General features: G+C 41.7%; 1 protein-coding gene across 4 annotated transcripts in view; it reads right to left on the bottom strand.

Annotated features, from left to right (window-relative positions):
- The window catches only part of thada (THADA armadillo repeat containing), a 367,664-nt gene that overhangs the window by 276,860 nt on the left and 68,545 nt on the right, over positions 1-22,259 (bottom strand). For all 4 annotated transcript variants that reach the window (XM_060831397.1, XM_060831398.1, XM_060831401.1 and 1 more), the window contains exons 20-21: positions 21,311-21,468; positions 6,931-7,040 (exon numbers count right to left, since the gene is read on the bottom strand). In XM_060831397.1, coding sequence (XP_060687380.1) covers positions 6,931-7,040; positions 21,311-21,468 — 268 coding nt within the window. The remainder of the gene's footprint in view (positions 1-6,930; positions 7,041-21,310; positions 21,469-22,259) is intronic.

The following is a 22,259-nucleotide window of genomic DNA, read 5'->3' as shown; positions in this document are numbered from 1 at the left end:
TTGACTGAGACAAGGTGGGTGGAGGGGAAATTAGGAAACTGGAGAAATCTGAGTTCATCCCTTGTGGGTGGAGGGTTCCTAGGCGGAAGATGAGGCACTCTTCCTCCAGCCATCAAGTTGCTATGGTCTGGCGATGAAGGAGTCCAAGGACTTGCATGTCCTTGGTGGAGTGGGAGGGGGAGTTGAAGCGTTGAGCCACAGGGTGGTTGGGTTGGTTGGTCCGGGTGGCCCAGAGGTGCTCTCTGAAACGTTCCGCAAGTAGGCGGCCTGTCTCCCCAATATAGAGGAGGCCACATCATTTACTACATCTGCTGTACCCGATGTGTGTGGAGGTGCAGGTGAATTTGTGGCAGATATGGAAGGATCCCTTGGGGCCTTGGAGGGAAGTAAGGTGGGGGTGGGGGGGCGTGGATGCAAGTTTTGCATTTCTTGTAGTTGCAGGGGAAGGTGCCAGGAGTGGAGGTTGGGTTGGTGGGGGGGTATTTCTGATACTGCCAACTTTATTTAGGAATACATATCATGAGCTTGTTTTAACGAAACAACGTTTCACAGTTAGTCTCAATTATACCTGAACAAGGCTGCACACCAGCTTGAAGGCATGTTACATGCCTTCATACACAGGTTATTCAAGGTCTGCAGGCTGTTCTTCTCAAGCAATTGCATTCTAATTCCCAAACAAAAAATTCCATATTTCCCAACTTATTCTTTACCATTAGGACAAGTAAGATGTGACCTCCCTCTGAAAAGAGGCAGTCTTTCTGAAATGCAATTTTAGGAGGACAGAGGAAAGTTGATAACAATTCCACATTTTCTAGCTTCCATTTTCAAAGTGAGTAGCGACCACTATGCAATGTTCATTCATCAATTTTCTGTTTTTAATTCTGGACAGAACTGGAAAAACATTGGTTTAAAGACCAAGAATTATTGAAGGATTTCTATACTTTTTGAAAACAAGTAATGTGACACCTATTGGAAGTACTGGTTTGCACAGTTGCTTAGTCAAACAATGGAAGCTGTAGTGACTGTAATGAGATCAGACAGTGGATCTTATGGAATGAGTTTCTTGCCTGGGGCTGTTAATCTGGTCCAATCAGGGAGTTTTGGCTGACAGATAAGGATAGGAGTGTCAAAGGTTCTGTCAACTTGAGAGTTGGCTCTGGGGAGCTGGACCAATGTCAAGGACTCTCCATGTGTAAATAAACTGAGTTAGTGACACGATACCAGCCTCAGTGGTGATGAGAGAAAAACACATTCCTGAAGAAATTTGTGTAAGACAGTTGTCATTGAGTTGGGGTAAACATTTCTGGCATCCTGCCATTATTTAGCAAGCTTGATTTGATCCTGCCAAAGACTGGGCCCAGCATGTGGAAAGAATGCATTATTTTTTCCAGGCAAATGACACTAGGACAGATGGAAATAATGAGCAATTCGCTGAACAGTTTGGGGCCTGCAACGTTTTTGGTTATTAGGAGCCTAATTTTCCCTGTAAGCTTTCAAACCATTGATGGATTTAGTTAACAAATATTATGGCCCCATGCCTTCTCTAATTGTCAAATTCTACCAGTTGCAATCGGCAATTTGAGAAACAGGCAAATTCGTACAAGGATTTTTGACTAGGTTAAGACAACTGGCTGAGTCATATGACTTTGATTTAATCCTTAATGGGATGCTTACAAACCACTTGGCATGTGGGATCATGTAATAAAGCAAAAGCACCTACTCGTGGATGTCCAACTGGACCTTAAGAATTTACTTTGTCATTAGAAAATGCAGCAAGTCAAACAAATGAGTGCAGGGTATTCTAATGTAAGTGGACGCCCTCATCAGTCTGATTGAACTCAGAGAACACCACTTGAGTAAAGGCAATCGTATAGCCTCACTCAAGACATATTCTGAACAGAGGGACTTCAAGGTTAGCCCACAGCAAAACCCCAAAACAAAGCCAAGCCTCAGCCAGACATTTAAAATTTTCTTCAGGATCCTGGCGAACAAACCATTGTAGTTGCTGCTTGTAGGCAGACTCAAAACCACACAAGAGCCCCACTTGACTTAAATCAAGTAGGCAAACTCACAGGCTGGTATTCAAGAGGGCGCACACCCTGGAAAGTTAGTCAACATCTGGTCTGGACCAGTTAAATTGCTTAGCAATATCCAAATCAGAACCAAACAAAATAAACGTATAGTTAAATGGTCACCCGGATCTAATGGAGGTCGATACAACATGACCACTTCCGTGACCACAGAATCAGTCTTTAAAGACAATTCGCTCTGGGCTCCAACCCTCAAATTTGTGCAAGACCTTGGTTAGACTGAGAATCTATATTGGGGAACACTTACAGATTAAGAGTACAACTTTGGTTCCGATCTCTTATGAGAAGCAGCTGGTTCAGTTACCACAGAGAGGTGGCCCAAGCTTGATGGGGTGAAATTGGTTGAGAATGATTCACCTAGATTGGCTCAACATTTTTCGGTTAGAAAAGCGCTGCCTGAATGAAATCCTAATTGAATACCCAGAAGTTTTTCAGAAAGGTTAAAGGATTATCAAAGAATCCAAAGCCACCTTGCATGTTGAATAGAAATCAATTCCACGATTCTGCTAGGCCCACCCAGTGTCATTTGCCTTACAGAAAAAAGTAGAGGCAGACATCAGAAGGCTGGAAAGCATAAGAATCAGCAAACCTGTCCAATTTGCGGTATGAGACAAAAAACTGAAGATGCTGGATTCCAAGACAGATGAGCAGGAGGCTGGAAGAAAACAGCAAGCCGGGCAGCATCAGGAGGTGGAGAAGTCAACATTGTAACCCTTCTTTAGTTTGCACAATGGCAGCATTAGTCATGCGAATGTAAACTGCTTTTCGAAGCTGGACAAATATGCAAAGCCGGGTTTGGGGCAGGGAGGGGGGAAGAGAGAGAAGAGGAGCTGTCCTTCAAGAAGCTGAACTTGAGCCATGCGTACTCTCAACTGCAGTTAGACAAGGATTCCCAGATTTATGGTTAGAATTAATATCTATGAGCGTTTGTACTAATATACGAGACTGCCATTTAGAGTATTGTCAGCCTGTGCAATTTTTCATTTGACAATTGAGAACACTTTACAAGATCTACCCTCAATTGCTATTTATGTAGATGGCGTGCTAATAACAGGGAAGACGAATAAGGAGCATTTAGAGAATTTGGACATAGTCCTTAGACATTTTTCCCAGGCAGCATATGCCTTCAAGGCCAAATGTGACCTACTTGGGCTACAGACCAGGTTACACCTGTTGGAAGATAAAATTGGGAGGGGTGGGGGGGGGAAGGTGGCGTCAAAGGTGTCCTGGCTCCCACAACTGTAGCAGAACTTAGGTCTTTCCGTGGACTGCTGAATTATTACCGAAAGTTCATATTTAAACTGGTCTCCATCCTTGCACCATTGCATCAGTCTTAGAAAAGGATCAGCCTTGGAAATGATTATGAAGCCAAGTCGTAGCTCTCAGGGAAGTGAAAAACAGCTATCATTCTCTAAGGTGCTAGCACACCAAGTTCCCAAGCAAGATTGGGTAGTGCATCTCGTGCTGCATCAGAGTCATATTAGTTCATAAGTGGACCATGGAGAGGAATGCCCAATAGCATTTGCATCCAGGAATTTGGTTAATGAAGGGCAAAAATATGCCCAGATATAGAAAGATGGTCATATTGGGAGTCCAGAAGTTCCACCATTACCTTTAACAGATGTACATTTGTAATGATAACAGACCACATAGCCCTACTAGGTCTACTTCAAGATGACAAGGCAGTGCCACCCATAGCTTCAGACCAAGTTCAGCAGTAGGTTCTAATACTAAGTACATATAATTACAAGTTGGAACATCATCAGGCAGGCAAAGTAGCAAATGTGGACACATTGAGCCACCTCCCACTGGCAGATACACCATTGGTGGTACCACCACTGGAAGAGTACAGAATTGCAATTTTCTGGACATACTTCCAGTCACAGCTAACAATATCAAACAATATCAAAAAGAGACAGTTCTGCCCAAACTGAAACAGCTGGTAATGATGGGGGAAACCAAAGCAATTTCACAACCAGAATGGAAACCTCTTTGGACACGGAGAGACCAGATCACAGTAAAGGATGGCACATTAATATGGGAAGCAACAGTGATTGTCCCGAGCAAAGGCCGCCTTCAGATATTCTGAACTCCACCAGGGTCATCCAGGGGTTTCCAAAATGAAGATGCTGGCAAGAAGCTATGTCTGGTGGCTGGGATTGGATGTAGACATAACCACATGGATCGGACAGTGCCCAGAATGCCATCAAGAACAAACACCACCACCAGCAGTTCACTCACATCCGTGTAAATGGCTGGATAAACTCTGGACTTGGTTACACATCAACTACACAGGTTCTTTCGTGGGCTCAATGTCCTTTAACATTGTGAATGCCAACTCAAAGTGGCTGGACGTGCATAAAGTTCATTTGTCAAACATAAGGGGTGACGATAGAAGAATCGTGCGCATCATTTGCAATAGAAAGCCTCATGGAAACAGTCACAGAATTATCAATTCTGAAAGGTGAGAAAGTTGACCATTTAGCCCATCTAATCCACAAAGACCCTCCAAACAGCACACCGCCCAGACTCACCCCCTAAACTATCGCTGTAACCCCATATTTTCCATGGCTAACCCACCTAGCCTGTACATCCTTGGATACTATGGACAATTTAGCATGACCAATCTACCAGGCCTGCACATCTTTGGACTGTGGGAGGAATCAGGAGACTGAGGGAAAGTGTGCAAACTCCACACAGACAGTCACCCAAGGCTAGAATTGAAGTGCTGTGAGGCAGCAGTGCTAACCACTAAACCATTATACCATCCTGAAAGAAAGGAGAACCATGCATTGTGTTGGTTACAGATAACGTGTCATCAATTACCAGCAGGGAATGTGAGTATTTCCTAAAGTTGAATGGTATTTGACATACAAGGACAGTTCCATATCATCCAGCATCCAATGTGTAGCAAAAAGAGCAGTCCAAACTTTGAAGGCAGGTTTAAAGAAATATCTTACAGCTCCACTAGATACCAAACTGTCCCGGATTCTATTTGAATATAGGACTATCCCTCATTAGCCTCTAGGGTTGCACCAACAGATGTGCACTTAGGATTAACCGTGTGCACGTATGGTGAAACAGCATCAGGAATGCACAAGCCAGACACGAGACTAAGCAGGAGAGACAGTTTACTTCAGGGATGAAGTTTGGTGTGGGAATCATAGGATCAACCCTGCACAGGTAAGAGGTCAGGTCCAGTGATTAATAAAGTTTGGCTAGGTGCGATAGTACCGAGCAAGCACATGGATTGCACGAAAGCCGCACAAAGCCATTACTAATCTCAATGATATACCATTGCAGACCAGACTCCAGTCACACAAGCAACCTTCCACCACACTGTTTCAGATCCAACTTGCCAAGTTACGCTGGACCCCAAGAGCCTTTATCTTCTTTTTCAGCTTCCCACATGGAACCTTGTGAAAGGCCTTGCTGAAAACTTGTCAAACCACAGGAGTAATGCTGTAAACAGTTCTGGGCCAATTATCAAAGGAAAGATGTACTGGTATTGGAAGCAGTCCAGAGAAGATTCATCCAGCTGATACCGGATATGGAAGAACTGTCTTGAGTAACTGGGTAGTTCAATAGATTGGGCCTATATTCATAGTAATGTGGAGCTACAGGGAGAGGCTGAACAGTCTGGGGCTGTTTTGGGCATATGAATAGGAAGGGTTTGGAGGGATATGGGCCAGGTGCTGGCAGGTGATCTAGATTGGGTTGGGATATCTGGTCGGCATGGATGGGTTGGATCAAAGGGTCTGTTTCCATGCTGTACATCTCTATGACTCTATGACCTAAGAGTGAGAGGCAATTTTATCAAAACATATAAGTTCTTAGAAGACTTCACATGTAGATGTGGAAAGGTTTCTTTTCTGGGAGAATCTAGAACCAGAGGGCATAATCTCAGAATAAGGGGTTGCACATTTAAGAGAGATGAGGAGGAATTTCTTCTTTCAGAGCGTTGTAAATCTGTGGAATTCTTTGCTACAGAGGTCTGTTGAGGCTGGGTCATTAAGTATATTCAAGGCTAAGGTAGCCTTTTGAATCAGTCATGGAATCAAGGGTTATAGGAAAAACATGACACAGCATGTTTCTCTGCTGCAGCTCCATTTTAACCTGGTGTAGATCTACCATCTGTAGATAGCAAAAATAAAATTCTTACCAGAGTACCTAAGGAAGATTCAAGCAATTTTAACTCCCTTTGCTCAAGAGAGATCCAAAATTTCCTTCATGGATCTGCAGAAGAACTTCTGTTCTTCCCTGACCACACGAAAATCCTTAAAGTGTGGAAGGAATCTTTTACTGGATTTGGGCAGGCAGTGTATTGTGTTTGCAGCAACTTGGTGGCAACTTCACCAATATGAATCACTGCTCTATGGCTCAATAATTACAGAAGCCAGAATGAAATGGTTGGTGCTCATACATTTGCATACTAATAATTGGTCTCAGTTTGCCTAAGATAGTCAACCACAATGTTCCACAACATTCAGGAGGTGAAATAGCAGCAAAGTGGGTTGAAGAGGAATGGTTCAACCATGTTAAGCAAAGTGTCCAACTGCAATTTTAAACCCCCCACCCCATTCTACTTGTCCCATCAAGCAAGATTAAAATCATTAAAATGAAAGAATTTGCATGTGTTATCCAGCGAAAATGTCTCCATTTATATGCACTTCTTTATCAAAGTTAATTCAGAAGAGAGGAGCAATTAACACGTTCTCCCAACACACATCTGTAAAAAGTTTGTAAAGAATTTCATCATTTACAAAGTGTAATCTGTTCATTTACATAGAAAGGGAAGTATTGAATCAGAAGAAAAACACTTGGTCTAACTGCACTTTACCTGGTAAGTCTTTCAGTGAGTTTTACAAATCCAACGTATGCTAATTCAAATGCACCTCTATGTCTGGATTGTAGAAGCTGACATTTAAAATACTCTCCAATTTCTCCAACCTATATTGCAAGAGAAAAAGTCATAAATTATGTTTTATTTAAAACATATTTAGAGCATAACATGGTCATTTTATTCTGAAAATCTCCATTTGGGAGAATGGAATACAAGTTGTCAGTTTCTGTGCAGAACATTATGTAATTGTCATATAATTTAACTTTTTAAATTTGCCCATGGAATGGCCAGTGTTGCTGACTGGGTCAGCATTTATTGCTCATCTCCAATCATCCTTTAAAAGGTGGTGACAAGCTGCCTTCTTGAATCACGATGTCCAAAAGCTGTAGATAGACCCACAATGCCCCAAAAATTTTAACATTGCAACACTGAAGAAACAGCGATACATTTCTAAATCAAAATTTTGAGTGACTTGGAGGCAAATTGCAGGTAGTGGTGTTTCCACATATCCTTGGAGATTACATGCCTTTAGCCAACAAATACAAACATCTTCCTTTTGTACCAGCTAGGACTTCAACCAGACAGTATTCCAAATTCCTACTGATGTCCAGTTTTACAAAGGTTCCTTGATGCCATACTCTCACACGCAGCCTTGATGTCAAGGGTAGTCACTCTCATCTTTGGAATACAGTTCTTTTGTCAGTGTTCAAATTAAGGCTATAATAAGGTCAGGAGACAGTGACCCTGAAGGAACCCAAACTGGGTGTCAGTGAACAGGTTATTGCTGAGCAGATGCTATTTGACAGCATTGTTGATGCTACCTTCCATCAGTTTACAAATGATCAAGAAGAAACTGTTGAGGTTGTAATTGGATAGGTTAGATTTGGCTTGCATGTTATACATGGGCAAATTTTTAATATTGACGGGTGGATGCCAATGTCGTAGCTATACTGCAACAGTTTGGCAAGGGATGCAATAAGTTCTGGAGCGTATGTCTTCAGTAGTATTGCTAGAATGCTGTCAGAGCCCATAGCCTTTGCAGCATCCAATGCCTCCAACCATATCTTCATACCACATGACGAGAATCATATTGGCTGAAGATTGCCATCAGTGATGTTGGAGATCTCAGGAAATGGCGAAGGTGGATCTTCTACTCAGCATTTCCTCTGAAAAGTACTACGAATGCTTCAGCCTTATTTTTTGCACTTGTGTGCTGGCTCCCCTATCATTGAGGATGAGGATGTCTGTCAAGACCCCTCCCCCAGGGGTTATTGAACAAAATAATGTGGCAGGACTGCTGGGCTTAGATCTGATCCATTGGTTGCGGAATCACATGGCTCTGTCTATCACTTAGCTCTTATGCTGCTTCACACACAAATAGTCCTATTTTGTAGCTTCACCAGGTTGAATTCTCACTTTTAGAGATGCCTGGTGCTGTTCATGGCATACCCTTCCGCACTCTTCATTGAGGAGAAAGTGAGGACTGCAGATGCTGGAGATCAGAGCTGAAAATGTGATGCTGGAAAAGCGCAGGAGGTTAGGCAGCATCCAAAGAGCAGGAGAATCAACATTTCGGGGCATGAGCCCTTCTTTAGGAGTGAACTAAGTTCAATGAACTCTTCATTGTAGAGATTCTATGAATCTTAGTTCAATGTGGAAATAGACCATTTGGCCCATTGCTGCCTCACCCACCTTTCAAAGAGCATCCCACCCAGACCCATCCAATCCAGTAACCCTGCATTTTCCATAGCTAATCCACCTAAGTCTGCACATCCCTAGACACTATGGTCAATTTAGCATTGCCAGTGCACCTAACTTGTACATCTCTGGACACAGAGAGGGGAAACCCGAGCACTTAGAGGAAACCCACACAGACACAGAGAATGTGCAAACTCCACACATTCACCTGTGGGTGGAATCAAACCCAGGTCTCTGGCACTATGAGGGAGCAGTGCTAACCACTGAGCCAACGGGCCACCAGTGGGTGTGCAAATCAGTCGTCTAACCTTGGTATGGGGCGAAAGACTAATCGAATCATCTAACAATTAGTTCCTTCCAAAGTTTCCCTCACAATGGCTGGTGCTATCCACCTCACAAAACCACAAAGCACAATGAAGGTGAAGGTCGACAGAGGCCAACCAAAGTAGAATCCCACCGCCCTGCCTCACTGGTAGCAGTCAGACATGCAAATTGGTCACCCAACCTGGGTATGGTGGCAGATCCCCTGTCTTGATGATACTGGTAAAGTGGGGATATGTCAGGCCATCAGGTTGCAGATCGTGTTTGAGCAATATTAGAAATATTGAAAATAGAAGCATGAGCAGGACATTCAACATCATGGCTGATCATCCAACTCAGTACCCTATTCTCACTTTCGCCCCATATCTAATCCTTTCTTGAAAACATTCCAAATTTTGGTTTCAACCACTTTCTGTGGAAGAGGATTCCACAAGCTCACCACTGCATGAAGACATTTTTCCTCACCTCAATCCTAAATTGCCTATCCTAAATCCTGGTTCAGGACTTCTGATCATCAGCAACCTCCTTCCTGCATTTACTCTTTCTAGTACAGTTAGAATTTCACGTTTCCCAAGATTCTCTCTCATCCTTCTAAACTCCAGCAAATACAGTCCTCATTGATCCACTCTTTGTTCATCTGTTAGTCCTACAATCCAGGAATCTGACTGGTAAACATTTGTTGCACTTCCTCCATAGCCAGAACAGCCTTCTCAGATAAGAAAACCAAAATTGCACACAATACTTCAGGTGTGGTCTCAGCAAGAGAACCCTGCTCGAATCCTCTTACTATGCAGGCCAACATACCATTTGCCGTCTTCACTGTTCGTCGTATCTCAATACTTACTTTCAGCAACTGGTGTACCAGGACATCAAAGTCTCATTGCACCTCCCTTTTCTTCTATCCATTGTCATTCAGATAATAATCTGCCTAACTGCTATCAAGGTTTACTAATGTCTACCCATTTACACGTCCTCTGCCATGCATTTACCCACTCAATCAAGTTGCTCAAATCATATTAAAGCAGCATTGCAGTCTCCTCAAAATTCACCCTCCCACCCAACTTTGCATGTATTGAAGACACGACATTTTATTTCTTCATCCAAAACATTTATATATTATGAATAGCTGGGTCCCAGTATTAATCCCTGGGATGCCCCACTGGTCACTAGCTGCCACTCAGAAAATGGCCCATTCATTCCACTTGTTACTTCCTGTCTGTCAACAGTTCTCTATCCACATTAGTATATAGTCCTAATCTCATGCACTTTAATTGTACATACTCTTATGTGCGACCTTATTGAAAAGCCTTCTGACAGTCAGAGTAGCATCCACTGTCTCTGTATCAACTCTACTAGTTTCATCCTCAAATTCCAGTAATTTGTCAAGCATGATTTCCCTTTCATAAATCCATGCTGACCTGTCCAATCTTGTCACTGTTTCCAAGTGCTCCGCTATTAAACCTTTTATAATTGACTCCTGCATTTTCCCTCCGACTGATGTCAGGCTAACTGGTCTGTAGTCACCTGTTTTCTCTCTAGTGGGAGAACATCAGCTACCCTCCAATCCAAAGGAACTGTTTCTGATTCCATAGGATCTTGAAAGATGACAATCAATGCATTTCTAAGACAACTTTGTCAAGTACTCTGGATGTAGAGATCAGCTTTTAGTCCATTCAACTTCTCAAAACCATTTCCCTACTCCGATTGCGTTCAGTTCCTCACACTCAAGATTCTGGTTACCCAAACATTCTGGAATGTTATTTGTGTCCTCCTTTGTGAGGACAGAACCACAGTATGCATGTATTTGAGCTGGTATCCCTTTGTTCCCCATTGTAACTTCCTCTGTTTCTGATTCTAAGTGACTTATATTTGAACTTACTAATCTTTCTTCCTCACATATCTACATATCTATAATAAAATTCATATGGCTGCACAAACCCACTCTCTCTATTTTCTCTCTCATAACCAATCCATTTGTCTTTTGCTGGAATCTAAAGTGTTCCTAATCCTAAAGTCTGCTGTAATTTTTTGGCCCTTTCTTTGAGTGTAACACTAGCTGCAATTTCCCTCATTAGCCATGTCATAGCACCCAGGGTGGAGTAGTTTGAACTCACTGTCTGCAAGTGTGGTAGAGGCAGAAACCCTCAGCATTTTAGCAGCATTCAGGTGTGCATTTATATGCATTGGCATCACAAGGCTATGAACAAAGTATTGGAAAATAGGTTTAGAACAATTAAGTGGTGGCTTATGACCTGCAAGGATGCAATGGGTCAAAGGACCTTTTTCTGTGTTATAAATCTCTATGATCTATGTTGCTTGACCAGTCTGAGAGACAGCTCTTCCACTTTTGGCACCAGTCCGTAAGTCGCAAGAGCAGAAATTGGGCAATCAGCCCACTATATCTGCTAAGCCATTCAATGAGTTTGTGGCGGATTTGATAATTCTCAATTCCACTTTCCTACCTTTTCTCCATAACTCTCAAGTCTCTCTTGATAAAAAATTGTTTATCACAGCCTTGAATATACTTTATGACCCAGCCTCAACACCTCTCCACTGTAAAAAAATAAAATCCACAGATTCACAACATTTAGAAGGAAAGTTTCATTGCATCTCTGACTTTGTCTCAAACATGCAACACTTTTATTCTTAGATCATGCATTTTGGGTGGTAAAGATTTCCATAGATTTAGAGAAGAAATTTCTCTTCATCTCCATCTTAAATGGGTGACCGCTTATTCTGAGATTAAGCTCTCTGGTCTAAATCTCAACCACAAAAGGAGACAACTATCCACACTGACCCTGTCAATCCCATAAGAATCTATGTTTCAATAAGGTCACCGCTCATTCTACTATATTCTAAAGAGTACAGGTTCAATCTATTCCAATTCTCATATTAGGACAGCCAGTCTACACCTGGCATCAGTCTGGTGAAGTGTGTAGGGTTAACATGACTGTTTGCCATTGTCCCTTCCAGTGCCAAGTTGTTGCCAGGTTGTCTGTCCAGTTTCATTTTTTTTAAAAAAAAACAGTTTGTCTCGCAATTGAATTATCCTGCCCAAGTAGATTTTTTTCAATTACCATTCTCAATGTGCAATATTGATGTGGTCAAATATAATTTACTGTCTCAGAAATGTCATCCTAAAATGGCTTTACTTCTGAACCTGCTTCCAAACGAGAATCTTTATGCTTTATAATGAAGGCAGTTGTACTAGTTTAATTTGAAGCAGCTTCTGGTTAAAAGGTCATTATCTTGCTAATCAGTACTTGAAAAACCACACAATTAAGCAAAACAAAAAGAACCAGGAAATTACAAATAATTCCATTCCAACCTCTTGATATGAGCAGGAACGAAATGGTGTGAAAATACCAACACTAAATTCTCATGTAATTGCTGCCCCTGCATGCATTAAAATGACAATGAATTTGGAGAATACATATTATAGTTAAGCAGCCATAAAACTATGAAAGTATCCAATTAAATTCCAGTTTGTGCTGAATTAACTGATCTCTGTCAAGTTAAAACATTGATGTTACAATGACATCAGGGTCCCAACTTTAATGAGTTGGTGGGGATGGGACAAGAGTGGAAAATGTCAGTCAAGGTTAGGGTTAAAGCCAACACAATTGCCATCTACTAAGTAGAAATTTGGACACAGGTGAGGAGAAATGGGAATTGTTTCCACAGAGATCACAACAATCAGATTTAAACATCTTATCATTTAGGTTAGGTTCTGACAGTGACTAGCACTAGTAAAACTAAATCTTTGCCAGTAATTTTCAAAAGGGTGGTGGAGAATTTTGACTGAAAAATAGGGTTTTCAGAAGCTAAGACTCACTACACTAAGAGCAGCTGTTGTGAGCTGAACCTTCTTTTATTTCCAATTTGTTATTAAAAAGGGGCAAATGATAAGCTGATTCCCTCATTGTCTGAATCTAATGCGCATTAGTTATTTATGCCCAAAATCATATTAGATATTTAAGTATTGTCCAATATTTCCATTTATGTTATTTCAGGTAAAATATGACTACCTATATTTTCAGTGTTAAAAAAGGAAACTTACAACTAAGACTGGTGAAACACTATTCAGAAGGTGAGTGAGAATTTGAAGCAACGTCGCAAGGACATTCTGAAAAGGATGAAAAAAATACTGATGGAGATTTAGCCAAAAATATTTCACGAGAAGCTATGAAATCAAGGGACACACAGTTAAAAAAATCTCCTGAATTGACATTCTGGCCTTTTCATAACTGAAGTTGTCTGTTTCTTTTAGGCATTGAAATATCAGTTACTGCACATATTCAGTTTTGGAACAAGTCCATTGTAGTAAAACACAAGGAAATGTTTCACTTACTGGTCCTAGTAATCATTAAGAGAAATTGAGTATTTCAACTAATCTATGGAGAACAATCCTTTACTAACTTTTAAAAAAGGTACAAACTACGTGAGTTAAGATAATCTATAAATGACCTAAAAGGCGGTAATTAACAGTAAAACCATATGATGCTGGAACAGAGGAAGGTCATTCAGCCCATGGAATCTTCTCTACCATTCAATGAGATCATGGTACTCGGATAATCCCCAACTTCAGTTTCCTGCCTTTCCCCACGACCTTTGATTACTTTTCTAATTATAAATCTGTCTTAGCCTTGAATATACTGAATGATCCAGCTTCTAGAACCCTTTGCAGGAAAGAATTCCACAGATTCACTATCAACAAAATTAATTCCTCCACAACTTATATGGGTGACCCCCTTATACTGAGGTTATTCCCTCTGGTTATAGACTCCCCCACAAGAGGAAACATCTTTCCACATCTACTCGGTCAAGCTCCCAAGGAATCTTCTATATTTCAAAGAGTTCATCTCTCTTCCTCTAAATTCCAATGAGTACAGGCCCAATCTTCTCATCTCTCTTCATAAGACAGTCCCTCTGTACCTGGTATTAGTCTAATGAACCTTCTCTGAACTGCCTCCAACGCCAATATATCTTTTCTTCGAAAAAGGGGCCTATAACCCTTCATACTATATACAGTTATGGTCTGACATGTGCCAATACAGAGGTTTAGCAAGCAACCCCCTCCCCATTTTTATACTCCAGTCCCTTTAAAATCAAGGCCAAAATCCCATTTGCTTTCATTATTACTTGTATGCTAGCATTTTGCAATTTATCACAAAGACTCCCAAATCCCTCTGTGATGTAGCTTTCTCCATTTAAATAGTATTCAGCTCCTCTATTCTTCCTGCCTACGTGCATTTCCCACAATATATTCTATCTCCCAAGTCTTTGCCCATTTGCTTAGCCTGTCTATATTACTCTGCAGATTGAGTCATCCTCACCACGTGCCTTTCCACCTATTCGTATGTTAACTGCAAATGTGGCTATAATGCATTCACTTTCCTCATCCAAGTCACTGATAGTGATGTAAATAAAGAATTGTAAATATTGTGGCCACGAAAATCCCTGTTGCGCTCCACTAGTTACACTAGTTGCACTCCTTCACTCAACTGTTTTCTACTAGTTAGTCAATCCTCTATTCATGCTAACATACTACATCCAACACCTTGGGATCTTAAATTATTGAATAATCCAATATGTAATATCTTATCAAACACCTTCTGAAATTCTAAATATATTATACACACAGTTTCTTCTCCTTTATCTATCCTGTTTGTTACCTTAAAGAATTCTAATAATTTGGTTAGGTATTATTTTCCCTTCCTGAAGCCATGCTGACTATGTTTCATCATACTATGTATTCCTAAATGCTCCACTATTGTATCATTTATAAGAGACCTTACCATTTTCCTCAACAGATGTTAAACCAACTGACCTATAGTCATCTTTTTTGTTGTCTCATTCCCTTTCTAAATACGATGACAGTTTTCAACCCTCTGGGATCTTTCCGGAATCAAGTTCATGGGCAGAGCTGGTCTCCCATTTTGTGACTTTAGAGGCATAAATATTTAATTGAGGATGTATATAACAGATATTGATTAAATCTTACACTAATGCTAGGTCCTTCAAGTAAAATAGTTGATTTGTTGAATTCCATAATTCAATACAGTATCCAGAGATGTGACCAGACAGACTTCCAAATCCCTCAAAGATCGGACAATAACAAAGAGATGCTCGGAAACTGGAGCAACCCTTGAGCAAAGTGACTGTGCTAATAAACATGCTGCAGAATCCAGACAGGCTGCTGCTACAAGCAGAGAGTATACAATCAACATGGTAGCCACAGACCACACAGTACACATTCGAATTTGGGTTTGAATGGAAACAACCAGAATGCATTCCTCATGGTGTGTACCAGACACAGGGGTGCCTCACACTCTTATTTGGAGGGGGCTATATGCACCCAGAACCTCCAGGGATGGATGCCTAAGGACCACTCTATCAATCATCAACATATGACCATCTGGGAGTACAATCAATCAGCATGATCGAGCCTGACTGGACTGTGACTTTTGGAGGGGGTCTTTACTAAGACTTTCAGGTACAACAATTGTAGCAATTCCACACTCAGGGGCAGTAACACTCAAGACCAACCCACTGAGAAGAAAAGACATCCATGGGACTGCTGGGAGGAGACTAGAAGATCATCGCTGCATGGATCAAAGCCAAGATCTAGTGTGGTGGGGTATGATCATCCAGAGTTAAGTTAAAGTACAAGATAGATTTGTGGTGTAGAGCGTTAGTAGATAGAGTATTCTGTTGTTATAGAATTAATGTTGTCAAATAAATGAATATTATTGTTTATTGTTGATAGGAGTCGACTTGCAGTTTCTTTGCTAGATATGAGAGTTAAACACACTACATTGCAGATGTAATAGAGAATACATTTCATGCAAGATTTTGATGATTTGGAATATTAAACTGGACATTAACAGAAGGCAATGAAGTCACACCTTTTCATCTATTTGCAGTTCGTAACTACATTGATGCACCAAAGATCACAGGCTCTTGTAGAGAGTGACAAACACCTAAAAAAGTCTAATAAAGTGATACTCTCATATCTGTGTGGAGTTTGCCCATTCTCCCTCTGTCTGCTTGGGTTTCCTTCGGGGGCTCTGGTTTCTTCTCACAGTGGAAAGATGTGCAAATTAGGTGGACTGGCCATGGAAAATGTAGGGTTACAGGTTGGGGGATAGTATCTGGGTGGGATGCTCTTTGGAGAGTTGGTGTCGACTTCTTCGGCCAAATAGCCTACTCCCACTCTGTAGGGATTCTAAGAAAAATAGGAGCAAAACCACTAATGAAGCAATTATGCTAACTTCCAGACCACGAATTGCATACACTTTTGATTGTGTATATTAATTTTGGAGTTATGTTTGCAAATTCACTGCAACTTATATTGGATATGGTTGCAGATCAAGGCACAAAATTAAAATTATTCAAATTTATTTAATCCAAGATATAATCAACCAGTGAACCCATACAACAAAGTGCAGTCTCTTACAACAGAAGCAGCAAAAATGTTGAAAGTTGTAGCGCAAAATTTAAAAAAGGCAAAGTTTCATTGAAACTGGACAGTTTGCATTAGCAACAAACTAAGTTTATTTTATACCAGCAAAGCAAACTCATTCTCAGGCTTCAAATTTCAGATACTTAGGCTAATGAACAATATAACAGTAATGATCACCTAATCCTCTGCAGTAGGCCTGATGCAGATTACACAATCTGGATCAGTGGTGCTGGAAGAGCACAGCAGTTCAGGCAGCATCCAACGAGCAGCGAAATCGACGTTTCGGGCAAAAGCCCTTCATCAGGAATAAAGGCAGTGAGCTGGAAGCATGGAGAGATAAGCTAGAGGAAGGTGGGGTTGGGGAAAGAGAGTAGCATAGAGTACAATGGGTGAGTGGGGGAGGAGGTGAAGGTGATAGGTCAGGGAGGAGAGGGTGGAGTGGATAGATGGAAAAGGAGCTAGGCAGGTTGGACAAGTCCAGACAAGTCATGGGGACAGTGCTGAACTGGAAGTTTGAAACTAGGATGAGGTGGGGGAAGGGGAAATGAGGAAGCTGTTCAAGTCCACATTGATGCCCTGGGGTTGAAGTGTTCTGAGGCGGAAGATGAGGCATTCTTCCTCCAGGCGTCTGGTGGTGAGGGAGCGGCAAAGGAGGCCCAGGACCTCCATGTCCTCGACAGAGTGGGAGGGGGAGTTGAAATATTGGGCCACGGGGCGGTGTGGTTGATTGGTGCGGGTGGCTCGGAGATGTTCCCTAAAGCGCTCTGCTAGGAGGCGTCCAGTCTCCCCAATGTAGAGGAGACCGCATTGGGAGCAACGGATACAATAAATGATATTAGTGGACGTGCAGGTAAAACTTTGATGGATGTGGAAGGCTCCTTTAGGGCCTTGGATAGAGGTGAGGGAGGAGGTGTGGGCACAGCTTTTACAGTTCCTGCAGCGGCAGGAGAAAGTGCCAGGATGGGAGGGTGGGTCATAGGGGGGCGTGGACCTGACCAGATAGTCACGGAGGGAACGGTCTTTGCGGAAGACGGAAAGGGGTGGGGAGGGAAATATATCCCTGGTGGTGGGGTCTTTTTGGAGGTGGTGGAAATGTCGGCGGATGATTTGGTTTATGCGAAGGTTGGTAGGGTGGAAGGTGAGCACCAGGGACGTTCTGTCCTTGTTACGGTTGGAGAGGTGTGGTCTGAGGGCAGAGGTGCAGGATGTGGACGAGATGCGTGGGAAGGGAAATTGCGGTCTCTAAAGAAGGAGGCCATCTGGTGTGCTCTATGGTGGAACTGGTCCTCCTGGGAGCAGATACGGCGGATGCGGGGGAATTAGGAATATGGGATGGCATTTTTGCAAGAGGTAGGGTGGGAAGAGGTGTAATCCAGGTAGCTGTGGGAGTCGGTGGGTTTGTAAAAAAATGTCGGTGTCAAGTCGGTCGTCATTAATGGAGATGGAGAGGTCCAGGAAAGGGAGGGAAGTGTCAGAGATGGCCCAGGTAAATTTAAGGTCAGGGTGGAATGTGTTGGTGAAGTTGATAAATTGCTCAACCTCCTCGCGGGAGCACGAGGTGGTGCCAATGCAGTCATCAATGTAGCGGAGGAAGAGGTGGGGAGTGGTGCCGATGTAATTACGGAAGATCAACTGTTCTACGTAGCCAACAAAGAGACAGACATAGCTGGGGCCCATATGTGTGCCCATGGCTACCCCTGGAAGCAGATTACACATGCCCATATTTGTTTTCTGTTCTTGCAGTAGACTAATTATTAGTTGACAGTATCCAGAGTCAGTCTGCATATAGTTCAAATCCAATTAGAATACTTTTGTATCACCAATCATTTTCTTCCATATCTGTAGTTACACGCAAAATGCCAAAAACATGAACACACATCTGCACCAAAGCAAAGCACAACATACACCCAGAAAACATGGGATTTAGATCCTGCAACATGTGTATCCATATTGATCGGATCCCAACTAAATGGTACAAGTCAGATCCCAGAATGAAACCTGGCTTCAATATCATATATTCAATTTTTTCAGTTGGCTAAAGTGGTGGTTGTTAGAGGACAATTTCCCAGGAGGCTGCAGGTGTTCTCGTACAACAGAACATAAGTTTATTGTATAAAACAAATAATCTAAGCCATATATTGTAGTTAGAAAGATCTAAACACAAAGTTTCAATGTTTCCCAGCACCATCTGTTAGAGACTTAATCTCAAAGAACTATCAATCCCACCTTAGCTTTTGAATATTTACCGCATTGAAGTTTTCCAGTTTCTTTAGTTTGAAATGCTGAAATAGTTCTACTATTCCTTCCAGAATCTGATGACATGAATCTTTCATAATCCTTAAATTACAAACTTTCTCAGTGCTATCAATGTGAAGATTTCTATACCAAACTCTCCTGGCTTGGAAACTTCACAAACTAAGGTGACTGGTTTGCCTGAATGGAACAGAAAAAAAAGCCTCCTGTTCAGAGATGCCTTTTCCTTTTGAAATAAACGCTTGCTTTCTTCTGACCTGATATCCAAACAAAATTAATGGTTTTGTTCTGTTTTCTCTACCTGTCAAACTCAGAAGCGTGAATATATTTTTCATTAAGACTACAAGGGTTTCTCACAGGTCTTGAATGTAGTCATATGCCTTTTCGGAACTAATGCATTTCAGTCAGTGTCCAAATTGATTTCTGGCTTGTTTCATTTAAAAAAGCACCTTCAGAAAACAAATCCACATCCATTATTCCATCAATGGAATATTTGATGTTCTCACACTGCACCTGGTGGATCATCAGTAGCCCATCCTTTAAATCAGGTATTGACTGAAGAGACATATGTTGACACAAAAAGTCTAAAAGCAAGGAGATTTCCTTCATAATTCAACAACATACATGAATACATTTAAATGCCAAAGGATTTAGTACGTATCAATATTTTTCTTTATTAATATGATAATATAATCTACATGAGTAACTTCTGTTTATGTATCTTATCTGATATCTTCAACAGAACTGAACAGGGAGGCACAGTGGTCTAGTGGTTAGTTCTGCTGCCTAACAGCACCAGGGACCCAGATTTAATTCCAATCTCTGACGACTGTCTGTGTGCAGTTTGCACGTTCTTCCCATGTCATAGAGTCATAGAGATGGGCAGCACGGAAACAGACCCTTCGGTCCAACTTGTCCATGCCAACCAGATATCCCCACCCAATCTAGTCCCACATGCCAGCATCTGGCCCATATCCCTCCAAACCCTTCCTATTCATACATCCATCCAAATGCCTTTGAAATGTTGCAATTGTACCAGCCTCCACCACTTCCTCCGGCAGTTCATTCCATAAACATACCACCCTCTGTGTGAAAAAGTTGCACCTCAGGTCTCTTTTATATCTTTCCCCTCTCACCCTAAACTATGCTCTCTAGTTCTGGATTCCCCCCACTCCAGAGAAAAGACTTTGTCTATTTATCCTATCCATGCCCCTCGATTTTGTAAACCTCTACAAGGTCACCCCTCAGCCTCCGACGATCCAGGTTAAACAGCCCCAGCCTATTCAACGCTCCCTATAGCCCAAGTCTTCCAACTCTGGCAACATCCTTGTAAATGTTTTTTGAACCCTTTCAAGTTTCACAACATCCTTCCAATAGGGAGGAGTCCAGGACTGCAAGCAATATTCCAAAACTGGCCTAACCAATGTCTTGTACAGCCACAACATGACCTCCCAAATCCTGTGCTCAATGCTCTGAACAATAAAGGAAAGCATACCAAACACCTTCTTCACTATCCTATCTACCTGTGACTCCACTTTCAAGGAGCTATGAACCTGCACTCCAAGGTCTCTTTGTTCAGCAACACTCTCTAGGACCTTACCATTAAGTGTAAAAGTCCTGCTAAGATTTGCTTTCCCAAAATGCAGCATCTTGCATTTGTCTAAATTAAACTCCATCTGCCACTCCTCAGCCCACTGGCCAATCTGGTCAAGATCCTGTTGTAATCTGAGATAACCTTCTTCGCTGTCCACTACAGCTCCAATTTGGTGTCATCTGCAAACTTACTAACTATACCTATTATGCTCATATTCAAATCATTTATATAAATGAAGAAAAGTAGTGGACCCAGCACCAATCCTTGGTTACAGGCCTCCAGCCTGAAAAACAACCCTCCACCACCACCCTCTGTCTTCCACTTTCACATTAGTTCTGTATCCAAGTGGCTGGTTCTCCCTGCATTCTATGCGACCTACCCTTGCTCACCAGTCTCCTGTGGGGAACCTTGTCGAACGCCTTACTGAAGTCCATGCAGAACTTGTTCACCACTCTGCCCTCATCAATCCTCTGTTACTTCTTCATAAAACTCAATCAAGTTTGTGAGACATGATTTCCCATGTGCATGCCTGCATAGATTTTCTCTGGGTGCTCCAGTTTCCTCCCACACTCCAAAAATGTGAAGGTTAGATGGAATGGCAATGCTAAATTGCCCATTGTGTCATGGAATGTGCAGGCTAGGTGAGCTAGCTAATGGGAAATGTACATTTAAGGTCTGAATGGGATGCTCTTTGGGAGGATTGGCACAGTCTTGATGGGCCAAATGGCCTGCACCGTAGGGATTCTATGATTCTAGGAAAACTGAATTTCCTCATCTGATACCATTCTAGTAAATCTTTTTTATACCCTCTCATCAAGCCACATCATCTTACCTTAAAGTGTGGTGTCTAAATTGGGAAAAATAGCCTATCAAGTAAAACTGTTCATCAAAATATCATTGTTTTTGCAATCTTAAGCCTCTATTTATAAAACCAAGAGTTTTATCATCTCAGCAGCTTTCCCAACTTGTCCTGCCACTTTCAAAGACTTACACATGGAGATATCATATGCAACAATATCGAATAGAAACAGAATTCTGAATAATACCTGGTGGATCATCAGTAGCCCATCCTTTAAGTCAGGTATTGACTGAAGAGGCAAATGTTGACACAAAAAGCCTAAAAGCAAGGAGATTTCCTTCATACTTCTCCAACAACATACGAGTACCATCTGGGCAGTAACCTGGCAAAACTGGCCTGCCTGATCTGCATATGATAAACAAAGGCAAGTATAAAAATCAAACATTACTTAATTTATTAATAGAATTATTACAAGGCTGATATCCTCTATCCAATTTTTGAAAGAGGTGTTTTTTTTAGAAACTAAAATCAGTGAGCAACAATTATTGGCATCCATCCTTAACGTAATTTGTATTTACTATCCTAAAAGAAAATCTTCAGACTCTTATTGTTTGCATCATCTACGTCATGGATACATGCAGAAAGCAAAAAGGGTTCTCCCAAGTTACTCAAGTCAATCACAAAGTTGAAAGAGCAATTGACACATTTTATTTCTCTTCCTTGCACACCTTACCAATAAAATGTTCAACCTCAACCACCTCACATGTGGCATCTTATGAGCACAAAGTCCTATCAGATTGCTCTGGATGTAAAAAAAATGAAGGTAACCATCACGTGGCAACACTGCACTACCACAGAAAACATACCTATTATCACCGTACATGGAAATAAAGAAATTGCTTGGTGAGGTTTACAGATTTACTTTGCTGGAAATGGAGACAAACTAAATTACTCATTGGATTCAGAAATCACAGGATAAGCCAGCATTCACTGCCTATCTTCCACCACCACCACCACCCCCCCCCCTCCCCCCCAAATACAAGTCAGGTTGAAGTGTGGCTTGATCACCTGCACATGCCAGTTTAACAAGTCTGTTATTAAGTCTGTTATTCTGACTGCAGTGGTGGTACCAAGTTACTCAAAAGATAGGCGGCACGGTGGCACAGTGGTTAGCACTGCTGCCTCACAGCGCCAGG

This window comes from Hemiscyllium ocellatum, chromosome 10 (assembly GCF_020745735.1).
Source record: "Hemiscyllium ocellatum isolate sHemOce1 chromosome 10, sHemOce1.pat.X.cur, whole genome shotgun sequence".
Taxonomy (NCBI): Eukaryota; Metazoa; Chordata; class Chondrichthyes; order Orectolobiformes; family Hemiscylliidae; genus Hemiscyllium; species Hemiscyllium ocellatum.
This window is presented reverse-complemented; position numbering and strand designations above follow the sequence as displayed.